Here is a 19,243-nt window from a genome sequence, read left to right as displayed (position 1 = left end):
AAGGGTATGAATAGGGGTGTGGAGGGAGGCAGATACTGATGGATTTATAAGTGAATTTTATCAAGTAATCAAAGAAGAATTCTAGTATCATATAAATTGCAACAATAGAAAAAGAAGAGATCCTATAAGATTCTTTCTAAGAAACTAATAAGGTCTTGATACCTAAACCATGGAGAGACAAAACAGAAATAGAAAACAGTGAACCACTTTAATGGATGTTGACATAAAAATGTTGCTTAAGATATTAGCAAGAGAGGCTACAGTAACATATTAAAAAAGATTATACACTTGTGACTAGGTTAGATTTTTATTTTTATTTTTTGCCAAGAATGCAGGGTTGATTCAGTATTAGAAAAATGATAAACATAGTAACTATATTAATAACAAACCAATGAAAATCCCATGATTATATCAGTAACCCCCTCCAAAACTTTAGATACAACACAGCATCCATTTATATTTTAAAAAATTAGAAAGTGTAAGAATAAATTTTTTTGTTCATATTGCAGTTTGTATATTGAAAACTAAGAAGTAGCATCTTTAACAGAGAAATTCTAGAGGGCTTCCCCCCCCCCCTTTTTTGGGGGCTATGCAGTGGGGTTAAATGAATTGCCCAGGGTCACACAGTAAGTGTTATGTGTCTGAGGCTGGATTTGAACTCGGGTCCTCCTGAATCCAGGGCTGGTGCTCTCTCCACTGTGTCACCTAGCTGCCCCTCTAGAGGGCTTTTCAATAAGATTTGGAGTAAAATATGATTTTTAAAAATATCAAACAATGCCTCCTTTATTGTTTGATATAGTGGTAGAAAATACAGCTTATAGCAATAAGAAACAGAAAAGAAATGGAGAGAGTAAGCATCAGCAAAGAGGAAACAGTTATCTTTTGCAGATGAAATGATAATCTACTTTGAGAATCCTAATGATTTAACTAAAAATTCATTGAAAAATTATTTCAGGAGAGTAGCAGGATATAAAATAGACTCACACAAACAGCCTTCTGTGTATTAGCAACAAAACCTAGCTATAGGAAAGGAAATTTCTTTCAAGAAAACTACAGAACATATAAAATATTGGGGGTCTACCTATCAACACATATGTAAAAAGTATATGAGTCCAGGTACATGTATGTATATAGATAGAAAGGTGCTTGACTCATGCAGGGTCACTAACCCTTTAGATGCCTAGGAGAAATAAAGTGGTCTCCAGTGCTGAGTTTCTATCATGTGTACTATGGAATTTTAAAGAGGACTTCATTTTATTGTATTCTTTTATGCTAAAAAATTCCAGTGGGCATTGCTCCAAAAGAGCTGCTTGAACTTGAAGTGGTCGAACTTGAAATCTGTTTTATGCATGCATAAATTGGATTTTAAAATGTGAATTTCAGTTGACCCGTACTCATTACAGAAGCCATCCTCTCAGGGAAAATGATTTGTCAAGTGTGCAGTATCATTAACAGTAGTAAGCCTGGTTACTTTGACAGCTTGTCATTTACTAATGAATATGTCTTGCAAAAAGAAAGGAAAGGTTATAGAGCAACTAAGTCCTTACTATGACTACTTTTCTAAATCTAATAATTAACTCTTTCTTCTCCTTCATGAATCATAGCTCTGGCCTTATTATGTCACCATGCTGAAATATTCCAGGGTCTTTATCTTCACCTTCGTTTTCTTTTTCTCTGTACTGAAGTACGGAATCTATTAACTATAGGAAGTCAGTTCACTGGGAGAAATCAACCAGAATAAAGGGAATTTGAGTGGAAATATGTAGGGAGCGCTTAGATGTTGTGATAGATGGAGTGCTGGGCTTAGAGGAGACCTAATTTAGAATCCCACTTTGGATACATTTCCACAGCTGTAAAATGGAGATAATAATAGTAGTACCTACCTCCCAAGGTTATTGTGAGGATCAAATGAGAGGTAAATAAATTAATAAGTAAACAAATATACACATAATACACTTAATCATATGTGCGTGTATGTATATACGTACATTAATAAAAAAACCCTTTCAAACCTTTAGGTGATGTAGAAATATAAGTTCCTTGTATTTCTTTAATCAAAAAGCCTTGCTTTTTTTTCCCTGTTAAAATATGGCTGTCAATAATAGAATCATGAAGATTTGAGCTACTGTTATTTTAATGATTTATGATGTGAGAAAAAAAGAACTGTCCAGTAGCTGTGCTGTGAAAATACAATTAGTAATATTTCTTACTGTCCATAGCAGATTTGCAGGTATGGTTTTTTTGTTTTTTTTTCTTACTCTAGAACATTAAGTATGCCCTTTGTATCTTTTATATTTAAACATTCATGGGTTATTGGGGAATAAAAGATTCCATCTCAATTTCAACAGCAATTAACACCTGTCTGTCATATTTTTGTGCTGGTTAATGAGAAAGAACATTTGCTTGAGAGTGATGTGATTTGGTCCTAGTCTATTCCATGTGTAATAACTTGGGCAAGTCATTAAATTCTCTGCCACAGTAGTTTTCATTTGTAAAATTGGTCACTGTGCACTTAGCACGCAATGTCTTGGTCATAGTAATTGAACACTTAATTAATCCTTGTTGACTTGTCACAGTGCCTTCCCATTTCACAGGCTATTGAGGATAAAAAGATAATAGAATGGAAAATGCTTTGAAAAAATACAGAATCAGAATTTTTAGAACTAGAAGGAGCCCTAAGAATCATTTTGCCCAGCCCTTTAAATTTTCCTACATGAAAATGATTTCATCTAAAATTTTTTTCCTTTAAATAGAATGTTATTGATACCTCTTGTTCTGACCCAGCAGATATTTCCAAAACCTAATATCCCCATAGTCTGATAGGCTAGTTCACTTTCCACTTTTAGTTTGCTTGTGGTTAAGAGAAAGGAAGGATAGAATGTTAGGCCTAGGGTCAGTAAGTGAATTCAACCTCAGATGCTTACTACACCCTGGGCAAATCACTTAACTTCTGTTTCCCTCAGCTTACTTAACTGTGAAATGGGGATAATAGTACCTATCACCCAGGGTTGTTGTGAGGATCAAATGAAATAATATTTGTAAAGTATTTAGCACAGTGCTTGGCACAAAGCAGGCACTTGATAAATTCTTTCCTTCCTTTCCTTTAGCTTTAATAATGTGGTAACAATATTTTAGTTGACCCAGGCTTTGTTGCTTTTCCTCATTGACTTCATTTACATCATTTTGGATATTCTTTTGGCTCTGTTTCTTTGCTTTGCATCTCTTGATGTAAGTCTTCCTACATTTTTCCAGATTTTTTCTATTCATCCTGGCTTATGGCTTCATAATGTTGTATTACATTCACATGCCACACTTTTATTCATTCATTCCCTCAATCTTTGGCCACATATTTCCCTTTTCCATTACACATTGTCATCCAGGGTCTTTTTTTGGCGGGAGGGGGGGTTGGGGAAAACTTCGATGCAAGTTTCTCTGATAAAGGTCTCATTTCTAAGAGATACAGGGAAATGATTCAAATTTATTAGAATATATTTTCCCATTTTTATAATTTTTTATGAAGCAATAATGTTTCATTCATAAATCACATATTATTCAGCTATTTCCCAATTGATAGATAGCCTATTAAGTTTCCAATTCTTTGCCACTACAAAAAAAAAGTTGTTAAAAATGTTTTTGAACGTATAGATCTTTCTTTAAAAATCTCTTTGGGGGGTATAAAACTGTGTATACCCTTTGATCTAGCAATATCACTGCTAAGACTATATCCAAAAGACACCAAAAAAAAATGGAGAAGTACTTATTTATACAAAAATATTTATAGTAGCTCTTTTTGTAGTGGCTAAGAATTGGAAATAGAGAGGATGCCCATCGATTGGGGAATGGCTAAACAAGCTGTGGTATATGATTTTGATGGAATATTATTGTGCTATAATAAATGACAAGCAGGATGATTTCAGAAAAACCTGGAAAGACTTACGTGAACTGATGGAAAGTGAAGTGAGCAGAACCGGGAGAACGTCTTACCCGGTAAAAGCAATATTGTACAGTGAAAAGTTGTGAATGACTTGGCTATTCTCAGCAATACAATGATCCAAGACAAACCCAAAAGACTCATAATGAAGCATTCTGTCTGCCTCCAGAGGAAAAACTGATGCTGTTTGAATATAGACTGAAGCATGCTATTTTTCACTTTTTTGTTATTTTTTTAAAATTGAAATCTTTTTGTACAAAATGAATAATATGAAAATGTTTTACATGATTGCACATGTATGAACTCTATTGGATTGCTTGCTGTCTCAGAGAGAGGGAAGGGACAGGAGAAAGGGAGAGATAGAATTTGGAGTGCAAAACTTTTAAAAAAAATGTTGAAAAAATTTTAAAAATGCCATTAGGGAAAAAATAAAATATTAAAAATTTAAAAATCTCTTTGGGCTAAAATACTAGTATTGGTATTTCTGGGTTAGTGCAAGCACAATTTGGTAAATTTTGGGGCATAGTTCCAAATTGGTTTCTAGAATGGCTGGACCAATTACAGTTCCACCATTATCAATATGCATCAATGCTTATTTTCCCACAGTCACAGTAATATTTGTCATTTTCATTTTTTTGGATCACCTTTGCCTCTTTGATCAGTATGAAGTGGAACCTTAGAGTTGCTTTAATTTGCTTCTGTCTACTTATTAGTGATTAGATTTTTTATTCTCATGTTCTCTTTAGTTATTGATAGCTTAGATATTGATAGCTATTGATACCTTGGATTTCTTTCTCGAAAAGCTACTTTTTCATAACCTTTGACCGTTTATCTATTGGGAAATAGCTTTTATTCTTATAAATTTTAGTCGGCTCCCTAGATAGCTTGGACATGACATCTTTGTCAGAGAAACGTGCTGCAAAGATTTTTTTTCGCAATTAAGTTTCTATTCTTATATTAACTGTATTAGATTTATGCAAACACTTTTTAAGTTTATATAATCACATTCTCTGAGTTATAGTCTGTGATCCTATCTCTTGTTTGGACCTTTTAAGTTTATATAATCAAATTCTCTGAATTATAGTCTGTGATCCTATCTCTTGTTTGGACCTTTTAAGTTTATATAATCAAATTCTCTGAATTATAGTCTGTGATCCTATCTCTTGTTTGGACATGAATGATTTCCTTATCCATCACTCTAAAAAGATAATTTCTTCTTTCCCCTCCCCTTCTACCTCTCATTTGCTTGTGATGTAACTTTTTGTATTTGAGTTATGAATCCATTTGGAGCTTACTCACCTCATAGTCTTGATCCTATGCGCTGTCTTCTTCCTTTGCCTTCTTGTTTTTCTGACCCACATATCCTGATGACCCTCAACTCTGGGTCTGGCCTGCCTTTTCTACTGCTATTATTATCCTTCTTACTTTTATATGCTCAATCTTGTTCCTTGTAGCAACTGTTTTTCTCTTTTACACTATTTTTTACATTAAATTTTATTTTTTTCAGTCTAATCTCCCTCCCATAGCATCTCATAAATCTGCTTGCATTTCTCCATTCACATTACCCTTAGTTTAGGCTTTCATCTCCCATTCCGTGGTTTATTGTTCTAGCTTCTTAGAGAAACTGATTTCCTTTATTCCAGTGTCTTCCTTCTCCAGGCTGTCCTTGACATCAGTTAAGGGTGCCATATGTCTAATGGAGTGTACAAGGGGTTCATTTAGGGTATGGAAAAACAAAAACAGGCCCTGAAGTCTCCTAACATCCAGCATGGCCAGTTCCTGTCAGAGGCTGCTCTATTTGGACTATGGTGATGACTTTAGGGTGAGATTTGGGATCTTTTGGCCCTCTTAACCTCCTTCCAACGAGTCAGTAGCAGTGGCAACGAGGACAGGTGCAGGTTGAGCCAGGGTAGCTAAGGACATTAGCTCCTACCTGGGATTAGATTGACTGCATCAGGAACTGATCTGGTCCAGGAGCAGCAGTGGCTTTGAGATGTGGCAGAGACAGTCAGGGAGGCAGAGGCAGCAGGGTTGAGGAGGTGATTGTGGAGGCCAAGGAACCAGGAGGGCTTTTTGGGGCATCCGGCCCAGTCTTCACTCCCTACAGTGACATGGGAAGGTGCAGTCTGAGCCAGGGATGCCCCAGGCTATGTGGGGCTGCAGTAGTCCAATCATGACTGAGGCCAGATGGGAGGCATCTGGGCTTTGAGAGGTGAAGGTCAAGGTCATTGGGGCTAATGGGACAGCTGCTAGGAGCAGTGGGAATGGGTTGTTGGGTGGGAAGTGACAATCAGCAAGCACTTATTAATCATATGGTATGTGCCAGACACTGTGAGATATAGAGACCTAAATGAAAGTACCTGCCCTTAGGGAGCTCCCATTAAGAGACAACGTGAGTATAAATTTATACACTAATTTTGAGGAGAAGGCACTAGCTGCTGGAAAATCAGGAAAGGCTTCCTGTTCAAGGTGACACCTGAGCCAAGTCTCGAAAGGATTCTAAGGGGTGGAAGTTAGGATCGAGTGTATCACAGGCGTAGACCTAGCCTGTGCAGAGGCATGGCAGCAGGTCATGGGGTGGTAGAATATCAAGAGAGCCAATGTGACTGAGCCACGTTGGGAGTGGAGAGGAGTCATGTGCTCTGAGGCTGAATATGAGCAAGATTAGGTGGGGCTCAGGTTGTGAATGCCAAACAGAAGCTAATGATTCAGAAGCTTGTGAAGAAGAGATCAATTAATGGAGAAGTTATTCCAAAAGAAAAAATTATCCAGATACTGAGAATGGCAGGAATGAAGAAGAAAAATTATGGAGAGTATGTACAGATTTCAGTGTCCTCCTTAGATCTGCAAGGGATTCCTCACATACGCATTGTATAGAGAGAGAAAGTCAGTTACTGAAGCTTCATCTTCAAAACATGTTGATCTCAGGAACAAATAGTCATTTGTTGAGCCCTACGAGAACTTCTTTTATCATTTTGGCTAAATGTGCTCTCTTAAGTTAGTCTAGATTACAGCTCCTTTGGAATTCTCAGAAACGAAACTAAAGAAAGTGGAAGATGTTGAGGGGTTGGATATGCAAAGAATGTGCTTGGGGCCAACTAGGATGTGATTTCTGTGCTTATAGGTACTGCTGTCTCATGCTTATAGGGTAGAGATGGACTCAGGCCATGTCTTTCAGTGGTGATGGGTCATACTGTGGCCTGCTTTATTTGCTGAATATATATATTTCTGAATGTCAGAAATCAAGTTGAAATTCCAGTTTTTCCTAGAAACATAATATAAAGAGAAATCACAACACAACCTTTTATCTTTGGTAGTAGAAGACAAGAGTAGTGCTGATAATTGAAATTCATAATATAGGTAGTCCTTGTAAATTAAAAGCATCAGCCTTTCCAACTTTGAAATATTCTTTCTTGAACTGCTTGTGTTTTGTTTTCTGTCTCTCATTTTAGTGGAATATTCAACAAACCCCAAATGGTCATAAAATGAGAGCAGTGGAATAAAGAGGAAAGAACTTGGCTAACTCATAAATTAGTTTCTAGAGAAATTTATATGTTATGATTTTTTTTCTAATCTAATTAAAAATTTATCCTTACTGAAATGTTCTGGACATTGTTGTGGTGGTTATTTTTAATGTTAGGAAGATTCCCAGCCCTTTACTTGTAGCATATAGCACTTTATAGTGTTTCCTGTTAGAATTGTTAGACCATATTCAGAACAAAATTTATTTGAATTCACTTGAAGTATCACCGCTTTCTATGTGTATGTATATTGATGCGTGTATTATACTCATAGACATATATGCTGTAGAATACTTACAGGAGGAAGGAAGGGGTATCATGGAGTTTAAAAATAACCAAGTTAATAGCATACAGTGTTGCTGTTTGAAAAAGATTAGGAATCACTGAATTCTTGGATGCATTTTCTTGCAGGTATCTGCCACATTTGCAGCAAGTTTGGTAACCAGCCCTGCTATTGGAGCATATCTGTCTGCCAGCTATGGAGATAACCTGGTTGTGCTTGTGGCCACAGTGGTGGCTCTCTTGGATATCTGCTTCATCTTGTTAGCTGTCCCGGAGTCTCTGTCTGAAAAAATGAGGCCTGCTTCTTGGGGACCTTCAATTTCATGGGAGCAGGCAGACCCTTTTGCGGTAAAACTTTATCAATCAAGAAACAGCATATGTTTGATTTTCATAATTTGCGACCTTGCCATACGAATCAAGAAAATTTCTACAGCCTTGACCAATGCTACTTGATCCTGGGTATCTCTCCACTGAGAAAAGTAGGGGATGGATTATTGACAATCAGTGACTGTAAGGCTGGATCCACACAGGATTTGAGCTTTGCTCTGATGATTTTTTTTTTTAAATTAAGATATGAAGTGGCCTCAAGGATAAGGAGAAAGCAGAGAAGGAGTGTCACCAGTGGCTCGCCTTAGGGTTGTGGTAGCTTTCCTTTTGCCACAGTTCCTTTGTTCTTCTCTTTACAAATATTGAATGAAAAGTGAATTTGTGAGTAATGAAACTAGCCTGCTGGTTATTGCTTTTAACTCTATGATGAATGAAGGAGAGGTTTTTGATTTTTTTGATAGTCTCCAAGGGTATTTGCCTTTTCAGAATTTATTATCTGATTTTCAGCGTGGGGCACAACAATAGTATTTAACAGACAGCAAATAGGGTATTCTGGATCTTCAAGAGACCAAAAACAAGCATTTCCAGAGTTTTGAGTCATTACCATTTTTTACATATTTTTCTGATGAAAAGATTGTAATGGAGTAATCATTAAGTTGCATTATTCCATGGATTTCTTTTTTGGTAACGTAGTCAGCTCTTGATTTATCTACCTTTATTATTTTTATTGTCTACTACTCTTTATTTATCTAAGGGATCATAGCGTTGGTGCTCACTGTAAAATATCAGGGAATATCAGTGTCATGGACATTGACAGTATACTTACATGTGTATTTTCTTTTTTTTCCTCCTGTTCAGTCTCTGAAGAAAGTGGGAAAAGATTCCACAGTCTTGCTGATCTGTATCACTGTCTTTCTTTCATACCTTCCTGAAGCCGGGCAGTATTCTAGTTTTTTTCTCTATCTGAGACAGGTGAGTAGCCTTTGAATACCTGAGTTGTTTGCGTATGGTAGGGCTCACTAATCTGTCACGTCGGTGAAAGGGGTAGAACACCAGACTATCAGCCATGACGCACCAATGTCCCATTTACCGTCTTGCTGTTAAAAGCCCCTGGTAATCAAACTCCTCTACTATACCCATCACATTGAAGGGTTTTGGCTCCTACCCATACTGCTGGACTTCTCATCAGTCAGTGTTCACTATTTTGAAAACTAGCCTTCAGTTCAGAGGTTACAGAGTAGTTTGACTGTGTGGCTGAACCTGTTGCCAGCTGGAGAGCCTAAGCTGGTGTTGCAGCCCAAGAACAATGGTATTATGTCCTTGGGCCTGGGTGACCTGTTACATTGATGCTTATCTCCTTAATTCCAGTATAGACTCCTAAGTGGAGCCTGTTTTCCTCTAGGGTCAGAGTCAGAACTCATCCTATGTTATTTCTGCCAAAAAAGGATAGAGAAAATTTCTAAGTCTGCTTTCACTGAAAGAAACACTTAGGCACAGATTAGAAATTTTTTAAAAGGTAGAACTCATTCCAGCAGGAAATAGCCCTCAGTACTATACAGTGAGAAAAGGAAGATTACATCTTTCTTTTAAAAATTATCTGAAAGCTTATATTCCAGATAAGTTAATTTTCTTCAGAAGTTTGTTAAGTTTTATTGAAGTAACACCCGAGGTAGAAGGGTATGCCTTGACCTTAGAGCTTGTTTCAGAAAAACAAACTGCTTTCCTTGATTATGGGTTCTTATCTTTCCAGCTTTTCCTGTGGTTCACTTTTTCTCAATCTATTCTGAATCATGATTGTGACCATTAGTCATCCCTCCCTTTCCTCCTGTGCCCCATAGCATAGAGGCCTGGGCTTAGAATCAGAAAGACTCATCTTCATGAGTTCGTATCCAGCTTCATACATTTACTAGCTGTGTGACCCTGGGCAACCCTGTTTGCCTCAATTCCTCCTCTGTAAACTGAGCTGGAGAAGGAAATGGCAAACCACTCCAGTGTCTTTGCCAAGAAAACCCCAAGTAGGGTCACAAAGAGTTGGACACAATTGAAGTGACTCAAAACAACAACCCTGTAGAGAAGCTGTTCAGTTATGAGACCTCTGCCCTGGAATCCCTTGCCTCCTTGTTCTCTTGCTACTCATGTCTTACCAAAACTCAACCCTGTGTTACTCCCCATATCCAGCTTCTTTCATCATCCTCTTTGTACTCTTCTTCCTCCTCCCTTTTTCTCCCCAAGCTCTCTGTCTCTCCATTTTCTGCTTATGTGCTAACTTCTTCTGTATTACCTATAAAACATGCCCAATTCTCCCCTATCCTTTCCTTGTTCCTGCCATCTCCTTATTATAAGCTATTTCTCCTCCTTTTTTTAAAAACTTTATTAATTTATTTTGATTTATCAACAATCACTTCCATAAGCTTTTGAGTTTTAAATTTTTCTTCTCCTTCTTCCCCACCTCCTTCCCCAAGACGGTGCGCAATCTGATATAGACTATACATATACATTCCTATTAAACATATTTTCACATCAGTCATGTGTTGTAAGGAAGAATTAGAACCAATAGGAGGAATCACCAGAAAGAGGAAACAAAACACAACAGAAGGAAAAAAATAGCAAATAGTATGCTTTGATCTACATTCAAACTCCATAGTTCTTTCTTTGGATGTGGATAGCATTTTCCATCATAAGGCCTTTGGAGATGTCTTAGATCCTTGCATTGCTGAGAAGGGTGAAGTCTATCAATATTAGTCATTGTACAGCGTGGCTGTTACTATGCACAACATTCTCCTGGTTCTGCTCACTTCACTCAGCATCAGACCATACCAGTCTTTCCAGGTTTTTCTGAAGTCTGCTATCATATTTCTGAAGTCATCATATTTCTCCTCCTTTTCATAGCCAAACTCTTAGGTTAAGCTTTATCTATTTATTGTTTCCATTTCTTCATCTCCTTGTTTCTCAGTTCCTTATAATCTGGCTTCTGAAGTTCTTCTCCCTAAGCTACTTAACAAATCTTTCAACTGCTAATTCTACTGGTCATTTCTCAGTCCTTACTCTTCTGGACATCTCTACAGCTTTTGACACTGTTGACTACCCCTTCCTACTGAATATTTTGTTTTTCCTTGGCTTCCCTAACACCTTGTTTTCTAGTGTGTGATGACTTCTCATTCTACTTTGCTGGAACATTATTTCTTTTTATTTTATTTTTTTATTTTTAGACAATTGGGGTTAAGTGCCTTGCCCAGGGTCACACAGTAAGTGTCAAGTGTTTGGTCTGAAGCTGGATTTGAACTCAGGTTCTCCAGACTTCAGGGCTGGTGCTCTATCCACTGTGCCACCTAGCTGCCCCGAACATCATTTCTTACCCTTCAGCTGTAGGTGGGGGCCTTTTTTTGTCCTTACTCCAAATCATCCCGTTTTTGTTGAGAGCACCATTATCCTTCCATTCACTCTGGTTTATGACCTTAGTGTCATCTTGACTCTTTACTCTCCCTCACTTCTCCTCTCCCCTCCTCCCTGTTCAATAAGTTGCCGGGTTGAGTCTCTCCCCTTCTCTTCACTCTCAAATAGCCATTGTCTTAAGTTGGTCCCTCATACCTCTCACCTCAGCTCTTTGAATTCCCTTCTCGTTGTTCTTCCTGCTTCCAGTATTTCCCCTCTATTATATTTAACAGAGCTTCCTAAAACATAGTTATGCAATTGGAACATGTCCCTTTCTGTCTCAGAATTCTTTAGGCTAAGATAGAAAATCCATAGCTTGACATTTAAAGCCCTTTGCAATCTGGTTTTAGCCTTCTTTTCCATAGTTATTCACATTAATCTCCTTTATGCATTCCAGACACACTGGCCAAGTTGGTGTTCTCTGAACTTGACACTCTCTCTCCTGTTGAAGAAAAAAAATAATTCTGTTTTCTGTGTTTTAGGTAATAGTCTGCTATGGATTTTCTGTCTTAGCCTGAAGAATTCTGAGACAGAAAGGGATTGTAGAGCATATGGAGGGAATTAAAGTTTAAGAAGACTGGAAAGATAGGAAGGGTCTAAGTTGTTCCATAATGGCTTTAAATGCTAGAGGATTTTATGTTATATACCATAATCCTTTCACCTCCTCTAACTTACCAGCACCACAGCTGTGAGGTTAAAGATATGAGCATTTGGTGGATCTGCATTCATTTTAACTTGTCCTGGGATGTCTTAGAGAGTGAAGACAGCTCCTCCTCCCCCTGACCTCCCAGCTTGTTGGTTTACTTTTCAATGGTAGAATAATCCCTAATTTACTTTTTTAAAAATAAATATTTATTTCATTACGTATTCCCGATTACATTAAAAAATTTTTTAGCGCTCACTTAAAAAAATTTTTTGAGTTCCAAATTCTTTCTTCTTCCTGCCCCTTCCCCACCCTGTGCCTAATTTACTTCATAATAATATTACCTGTGTTTTGTTTGTGGCAGTAGGGTGGTTAATTTTCCAGCCAAAACAATTTTCAGTGACCTTTAAAATACATGTTTCATCCATGTATGTGATGTTTCTTGATAAGGTATTAGAGGATTTGTCTGGCAAATGCTTTGGTTAAACTGGCAGATGGTTTCTATGTCTTTTAATAATTTGATATAAGTACTAGAATTCATAAGAATGTCCCCTCCCCTCAAAAAAATTTAAAACAAGAAGGAGCAGACTTATATCTTTAAAAAATACATTGAATATTTTTCTTTATTTAATAATTTTTATGTATACACCTTGTGAATGAACCCTGTTTAAGTTTAGATTTTCACATCTCAGAATTCTCTGGTTAGTCATTTAGATACTGCATTTGTGAGCCTTATCCCAGCATTGTTTTCCTGTAGATGAAAAAATAATTGGCATTTTTTTTTACCATTAGGATATCAACATTACTAATATCTTTTTTTTTTATCAACTTTCTCAGATTATAGGTTTTGGATCAGCTAAAATTGCAGCATTTATTGCCATGGTAGGAATCCTGTCTATTGTAGCTCAGGTAAGTGTCAAAATAAACACTTTCGATAGCATATTGGAGTTATTGGGTATTAAATTATTGAATTGCTTCTTCGTATTTTTCAGATTATATTTTGTAACTTCTTCAGGACCTTTACATCTTGTGAACTCAAGGCAGATTTTATAACAGTTGAAGTCTTGAATCTCCAGATAGTATAAGCAGCCTGTCTAGGAGCATGTGATTTAGTTCCATTACTTCTGTTTGGTGTAGTGAAAATCTGTCTTGCCAAATAATATTACTACCAAGAAAGACTATCTAGAAGCTCAAAGAGGGAAGGAAATTTGAGTAAGAGTGACATCCACTAAATTTGAGGAACTGAAGTAGATTTTAGAAGGATATGTATAATATGAGTACTTGGCAGGATTCATTTCCCTTTTTCCTATATCATAAACATGGGACTGTAGAAGGTAAGATATAGCCTCCTTTTCAGATAAATTTGCTATTTTCTGTTATGTAGAGGTAGATCCTTTAACAAGGTTATAATGGAAGGGAATACAGACAAGAATCCCACAGGGTGAGGAAATGTAGATACTTTCTCATTTGTAACAGAATATACGCACACCAATGGGATCATGAACACATTGAAAGACAGAATATAGGCTAACCTATTTGCCTGTCCCAGAGACATTTCCATTCCAATATGTTCAAAGTAGAATTTGCCTCACTTCCTTGCCCCCCCAAACCTACCCCTCTTACAAATTTTGCTATTTCTTTCAAAGGTGCCACTATTCTTCAAGTCTCCTAGATTTGTAATTCCCAGAATTGTCCTTCATTGTCTTTACTATCCCTCACCCATGTACCCAGTCATTTGCCACATTTTGCTGTTTTTATCTCTACAATATCTCATATCTGGCTCCTTCTCTCTGCTCACACAGCTTCTGCCTTAATTCAGGCCCTTAATCATCCCTTGTATTAGTTATTACAATGGCCTTCTAAGTGGTCTTCTCCCTTTAGTCTGTCCTTAGCTTCATTCTATTCTCTGCACAGCTGCTGCCAAAGTTATTTTCCTTAAGGGTGGATCTGACCATCTGACTCCCCTTACCTAAGAAACTTCAGTGACTCTAGGTTGCCTCTAGGATAAAATATTTGTGGCATGGTAGTGTGGAAAAGGTGCTGAGCTTAAGTCACAGGACTTGAGTTTTTGTATGTAGATCATTAGTAATAAAGACAAGTGCACTTTTGGCTAAGATGGTGACTGGAAAGGTTACAGAAGATTCCCACATGTACACTAGCAAATATCTTAGAACTCTAGCATCTGATGGGGGTCTGTCAGGACAGTAGCAGGAGACAGAACCAGATTCCTTTGCAGGCTTATATGATGAAGAGACAGAAAAGGGCCAAGACCAATACTTGCATTAGGTCACGAGGAGAAGAAGCGAAGTAAGGACTGTGGTAGAGTACAGGGCCTGGTCTCAGTCATCCTATCCCAAATTGTATAGGCCCTGACTTCTAGAAGTCTGGGAAGCAGGCCCAAGCTGGGCTGTCCACCCCATCCAAGAGAAAGAGTGGGAAGTGCTGAGGAGGTAGAACCTTGTACTCAACAAGGAGTTATTAAGTGCTTCCTATTGACCAGGCATTGTGCTCAACTAACTTGGGATGTAAAGGCAAAAGGTTCTAATCCAGAAACTGAACCTGGAGTTGTGAGCAAACAGAAGAAACTATTAAACACAGTGAAGAAATATTATGAGTTAAGACAAGCTCAAGAGGTTATTCCAGAAAAAAAGTGTTATACCACAGATAAAAATAGAGCTTTAGCAAAAAGAATGACTAATCCACTAGTCTAGTACAAGAGTGGCTGAAAGAAATGAAACAAGATTAAAAGAAAATAGATATCTTGTGGGGCAGCCAGGTGGCGCAGTGAATAGAACTCTGGCCTTGGAGTCAGAAGGACCTGAGTTCAAATCCAGCCTCAGACACTTAACACTTAATAGCTGTGTGACCCTGGGCAAATCACTTAACCCCATTGCTTAGCCAAAAAAAAAAAAAAAGAAGAAAATATCTCAAGAAACAAATTAAAAAGAGAAAAATTAACTTAGAACAGAAGATAGAAAACCTTACCCAAATAATGATGTCACTGAACATAGAGTAGAACAGACAACTAAATGATTTCATGAGAGAGCAAAAACATTAGAAGTCAAAATTTAAAGTCAGAAGGTTGAAAAAAAAGTACAAAATGTATAAAATAGTATAAAAAGAGTATAAAATGTATTTGATATCAAAAACTGACATAGAGCTCCAAGCCTTGGAGTAAGGAGGATCTGAGTTAAAATCTGGCCTTCAGACACTTGACGCTTATTGTGATCCTGGGCAATTACTTAACCCTGATTGCCTCACCAAAAACCAAAACAAAACAAAACTCACTTAGAAAACAGGTTGAGGAGAGACGATTTACAAATTAGTTGTCTCCTTGAAAACTGTGATCAAATAAGAACTGGATGCCATATTTTAAGAAGCATAATGGAAAACTGCCTATCCCAAATCTGAAATACTAAGGATTGACCTCATCAAAATCCAGAGCTTCTAGGTCAAAGAAAAGAAATACTGTAAACATCTAGAACTGAAAGAATTCAGGTAAGGCGGAATCACAGTCAAGATCACAGATGACTTGAATATTATTCTGGAGCTGTGATTAAGAGAGAGAAAATATTGGAAAACTGTATTCCAAAAGACAAAATGCCCTTACAACCAAGAATAATTTACCCTATAAAACTGAGTATAATTCTACTGGAGAAAAAAAATTGAACCTTAATGAAAGAGGTCTTTGAAGCTTTCCTGATGAAAAGACCACAGCTGGGTTGAATCTTTGAAATGCAAATAGAAGAGACAAAGGTAAACACATTTGAGCAGTTGGTTGGGACTGACTGAGGAAGAATTGCTTACATGCTAATAAGGGGAAAAGAAATGTTTGTCTTCAGAACCCTGCTGTGTTTGAATGGCAGAGAAAGAGCTAAGGAAGAAAAACATGAGTCCTAGGTATGGTTTTGTTTGGTTTTGTTTGGGGAAAGAAAAGGAACAGAAAATAAAATACACTAGGGAAGAAATGAGGAAGAAGCAGGGAAGAAACTTACTAGTTCTCTTAATTGACATGCATGAGAAGAATGTACAAATATGGAGGAGAAGGTGGAGTGATTGAACTTACAAACTTAAAAAGAATATGTTCTATGCAGTTTTACGTTCAGTTCTCTACCTCTTCTATATATTAATTCTAATATGTTCCCTCTCTTATTTATTTTTTCTTTACATAGCTTGTTTGTACATATCTGAACATTTTCTCCTTGTTAGATTGTCAGTTTCTAGAGGACAGGGATGGTCTTTTGACTTTCTTTGTGTCTCTGGCACTTAATATAGTGCTTGGCACATAGTAGGTGTTTAATACATTCTTCTTGATTGGTGAACTATAAAGAACTGGCTATTTTATTTAATGTTTAAATTCAGAATAAGAATAAAATTAAAAAATACATTAAAAGAGTAACAGAAACAGGTGGAGAGAAAGGAGGTGGGTTTAAGAAGGAGGGTAGATTTGGAGAGGGAATAGTTACAAGCAGGAAGTTCTGAAATAATTGACGAGTGGGCATTATTGGTCCTACTATGTTAAATTGAATATAGACTTAAAAAAAGATGTGCATAATAAAGCTTCACCATTGCATATACAATCTTCTTTTCTGTTCTTTATGTATGGAAATGTCCACGTTGATGTCTTTAAATTCACAAATTAAAAAAAAATTAAATTTAATAAATGCAAACGTCATATTCTTTGTGTAAAATGCTAAATTCAGAAGATTGAGTGTTTGCATTTGTAAATCAATTTAATTTTTAATTTAAATGACTGAAGTTTTTTTTTGTTTGTTCTTAATAATAAAAAGGTATCATGGAGTTCAGTGGTAAATTCAAATAGAAACTAATTCCTGTGGTTAGCAAATTGACTCCACAAAATAATATTAACTATGTTGTATTGCACTGTATCAGTAGCCATCTGAGAGTCTTACACAACTCTGGTGTAATGGACAGAGAACTCCAGGAGTACTTTTAGGCAGTTCAAGTCCTCCCTTTGACTTAAACTGGTTATGTGATCCTGGACAAGTCACTTTATCTCACAGTGTTGTGACTCATCTGTTTAAGATTTTATATACAGAAGATTCTGACCTGCATTACAGGAAGTATCCTCAACTGGGAATTCCATGTATGAATGAAATAATAGATCCAGTATTTCCCTATCTCTGATAATAACTTCAGTCAGTTGGTTAACCCCAAAATATGTACTTTTCAGCTCCGTTTCAGTACACCTATCATATGCATGCATCAATTTTCTTGTCTTAAGCAGATGTTTTCAAAGGTCTTTTCAACCTCTAAAATTCTCTGTGTAAGATATGTGTATTAGAGGCCTCCTTCAGAGCGTCATTGTGGAATGGAGATGACTCTAGGTTTTTAAAAGACTGTATGGCAGCAGAGCACAAACTTATAGGTTCTGCCATCTTGGAAGAACTTTGAGCATGACAAATGCCATCTCCTTCATCCAAACACCGGTGAATTATTAGAGGCCAATCACCAAGTTGTTTGTATGTAGATGAATTCTTTTACCATAGAAACTCTCTAAAGCCGTCTTTTAGCAAGTTGTATCTGGGTTGTGATCTGGGTTATTGGAAGGAGTACTCATATTTACAAAAACATGAATCCTTGAAACGTGAAGTATCTGTATGGAATATTAGCATAGATATGTTTATGTTTGTCTTCTCACTAGATTTTTAATTTATTGAATTCCTGCTTTGTAAAACTAGTTACACTCCATACAATTTCGTTTTTTCATGTGGGTGCTTAATAAATGTTGACAAATAAACAACATTTCTCCAGAGGTAATTAGAAATGTAATTTTAGATCATAATAATTAATGAATTCCTGTTCAGCATTAGAAGAAGAATGTTTAGCTATATTTTGGCTAGCCCTAGACTGGAGAGGTGCAGAGGGACCAGGATAAGGAAAAGCTTTTGGATCCTTTTTCCTGGCAAAACTCAGAAGGTATCTAAATTCTGGACCTTTGGAATCAAACAAATAGTCATCATTTTCTAAGGTGGTATGACCCTATCTATTAAGTATCCTGAGTCATAATGCATTATACATCATCTTAAATGAATGTGTGTGTGTGTGTGTGTGTGTGTGTGTGTGTGTGTGTGTGTGTGTATGTATGCAGTTTTGAAAACTTTAAAGCACTAAATGTCTTTTGTGGTTGTCTTTCTAGTATAATTTGGTAGTATTCTGTGATATCCATGTTGTTTATAAAGCGGCAAATCACTTGAAATGTTTTGAAGTGATTTTCTCATAGTTTTTCTCTTCTACTTTTCAGACGGTATTTCTTAGCATCTTGATGAAGTCAATAGGAAATAAGAACACTGTTCTCCTGGGGTTGGGTTTTCAGATGTTCCAGTTGGCTTGGTATGGTTTTGGATCCCAGGCATGGTAAGGATCTAGCATTTCTGGTGGTCGTGTATTTCTAAATAAGCCCTTTAGAAGAGCTTTGGCTTGAAGTGAATGATCTTTGGGTTTTAGTGAATTAAGAATGGGAAACGGCTTCTATAAATGGCATATGTGCAAATTTTATAATATAATACAACTTTAGTGATTTCACAGGTTTAGGATTTCATAAGATTGTAAGTTTTGAATTTGAAACGAAAAGAAATGCTAAGAGACAGTATGGAATAGTGAACAGAGAGCTGGTCTGGGAGCTAGGAAAAGCTGACTTCAAATTCCACCTCTGGCTGATTGAACCACTTTACCTCTCCATATCTTAACTCAATAAGGATGTAAGTTGTAGTGGAAGTGCCGAGCTACATTTGTAGAGGGAATTTCCTTGTCCTCAAGTTCCTTGTATAGAGGAAACCACAAGTCTAGTCCATATTGCTATTCTTATAAAATTTGAATTTGAGAAAAAAGTAGTGCTAGAGCATTTAAATTTTGTTAAAAAAAATATTTTTATGTATCATATTTTTTCAAGGTTTTTTTTTGAGGGGTGGGACTTTTAAACATTTTGCATATTCTTAATGTTTAAGTTGCTTCAGGAAATAGATCATATATGTTTTGATACTAATGGTACTGCCTAATAAATTAGATTGCAATACAGAAAGATCTTATGGATTACTACAAGGTCAGAACAGTGCCATATTTTTATCCTCATCAATTCTTCATTAT

General features: G+C 36.7%; 1 protein-coding gene across 2 annotated transcripts in view; it reads left to right on the top strand.

Annotated features, from left to right (window-relative positions):
* The window catches only part of SLC71A2 (solute carrier family 71 member 2), an 84,664-nt gene that overhangs the window by 43,462 nt on the left and 21,959 nt on the right, over positions 1-19,243 (top strand). For both annotated transcript variants that reach the window (XM_078153017.1, XM_021004550.2), the window contains exons 6-9: positions 7,864-8,082; positions 8,920-9,033; positions 12,974-13,045; positions 18,402-18,514. In XM_078153017.1, coding sequence (XP_078009143.1) covers positions 7,864-8,082; positions 8,920-9,033; positions 12,974-13,045; positions 18,402-18,514 — 518 coding nt within the window. The remainder of the gene's footprint in view (positions 1-7,863; positions 8,083-8,919; positions 9,034-12,973; positions 13,046-18,401; positions 18,515-19,243) is intronic.

Source organism: Phascolarctos cinereus, unplaced genomic scaffold, assembly GCF_003287225.1.
Source record: "Phascolarctos cinereus isolate Bilbo 61053 unplaced genomic scaffold, phaCin_HiC Scaffold_4;HRSCAF=312, whole genome shotgun sequence".
Classification (NCBI taxonomy): Eukaryota; Metazoa; Chordata; class Mammalia; order Diprotodontia; family Phascolarctidae; genus Phascolarctos; species Phascolarctos cinereus.
The sequence above is the reverse complement of the archived record's forward strand: the minus strand, read 5'-3'. Positions and strand labels throughout refer to the sequence as shown.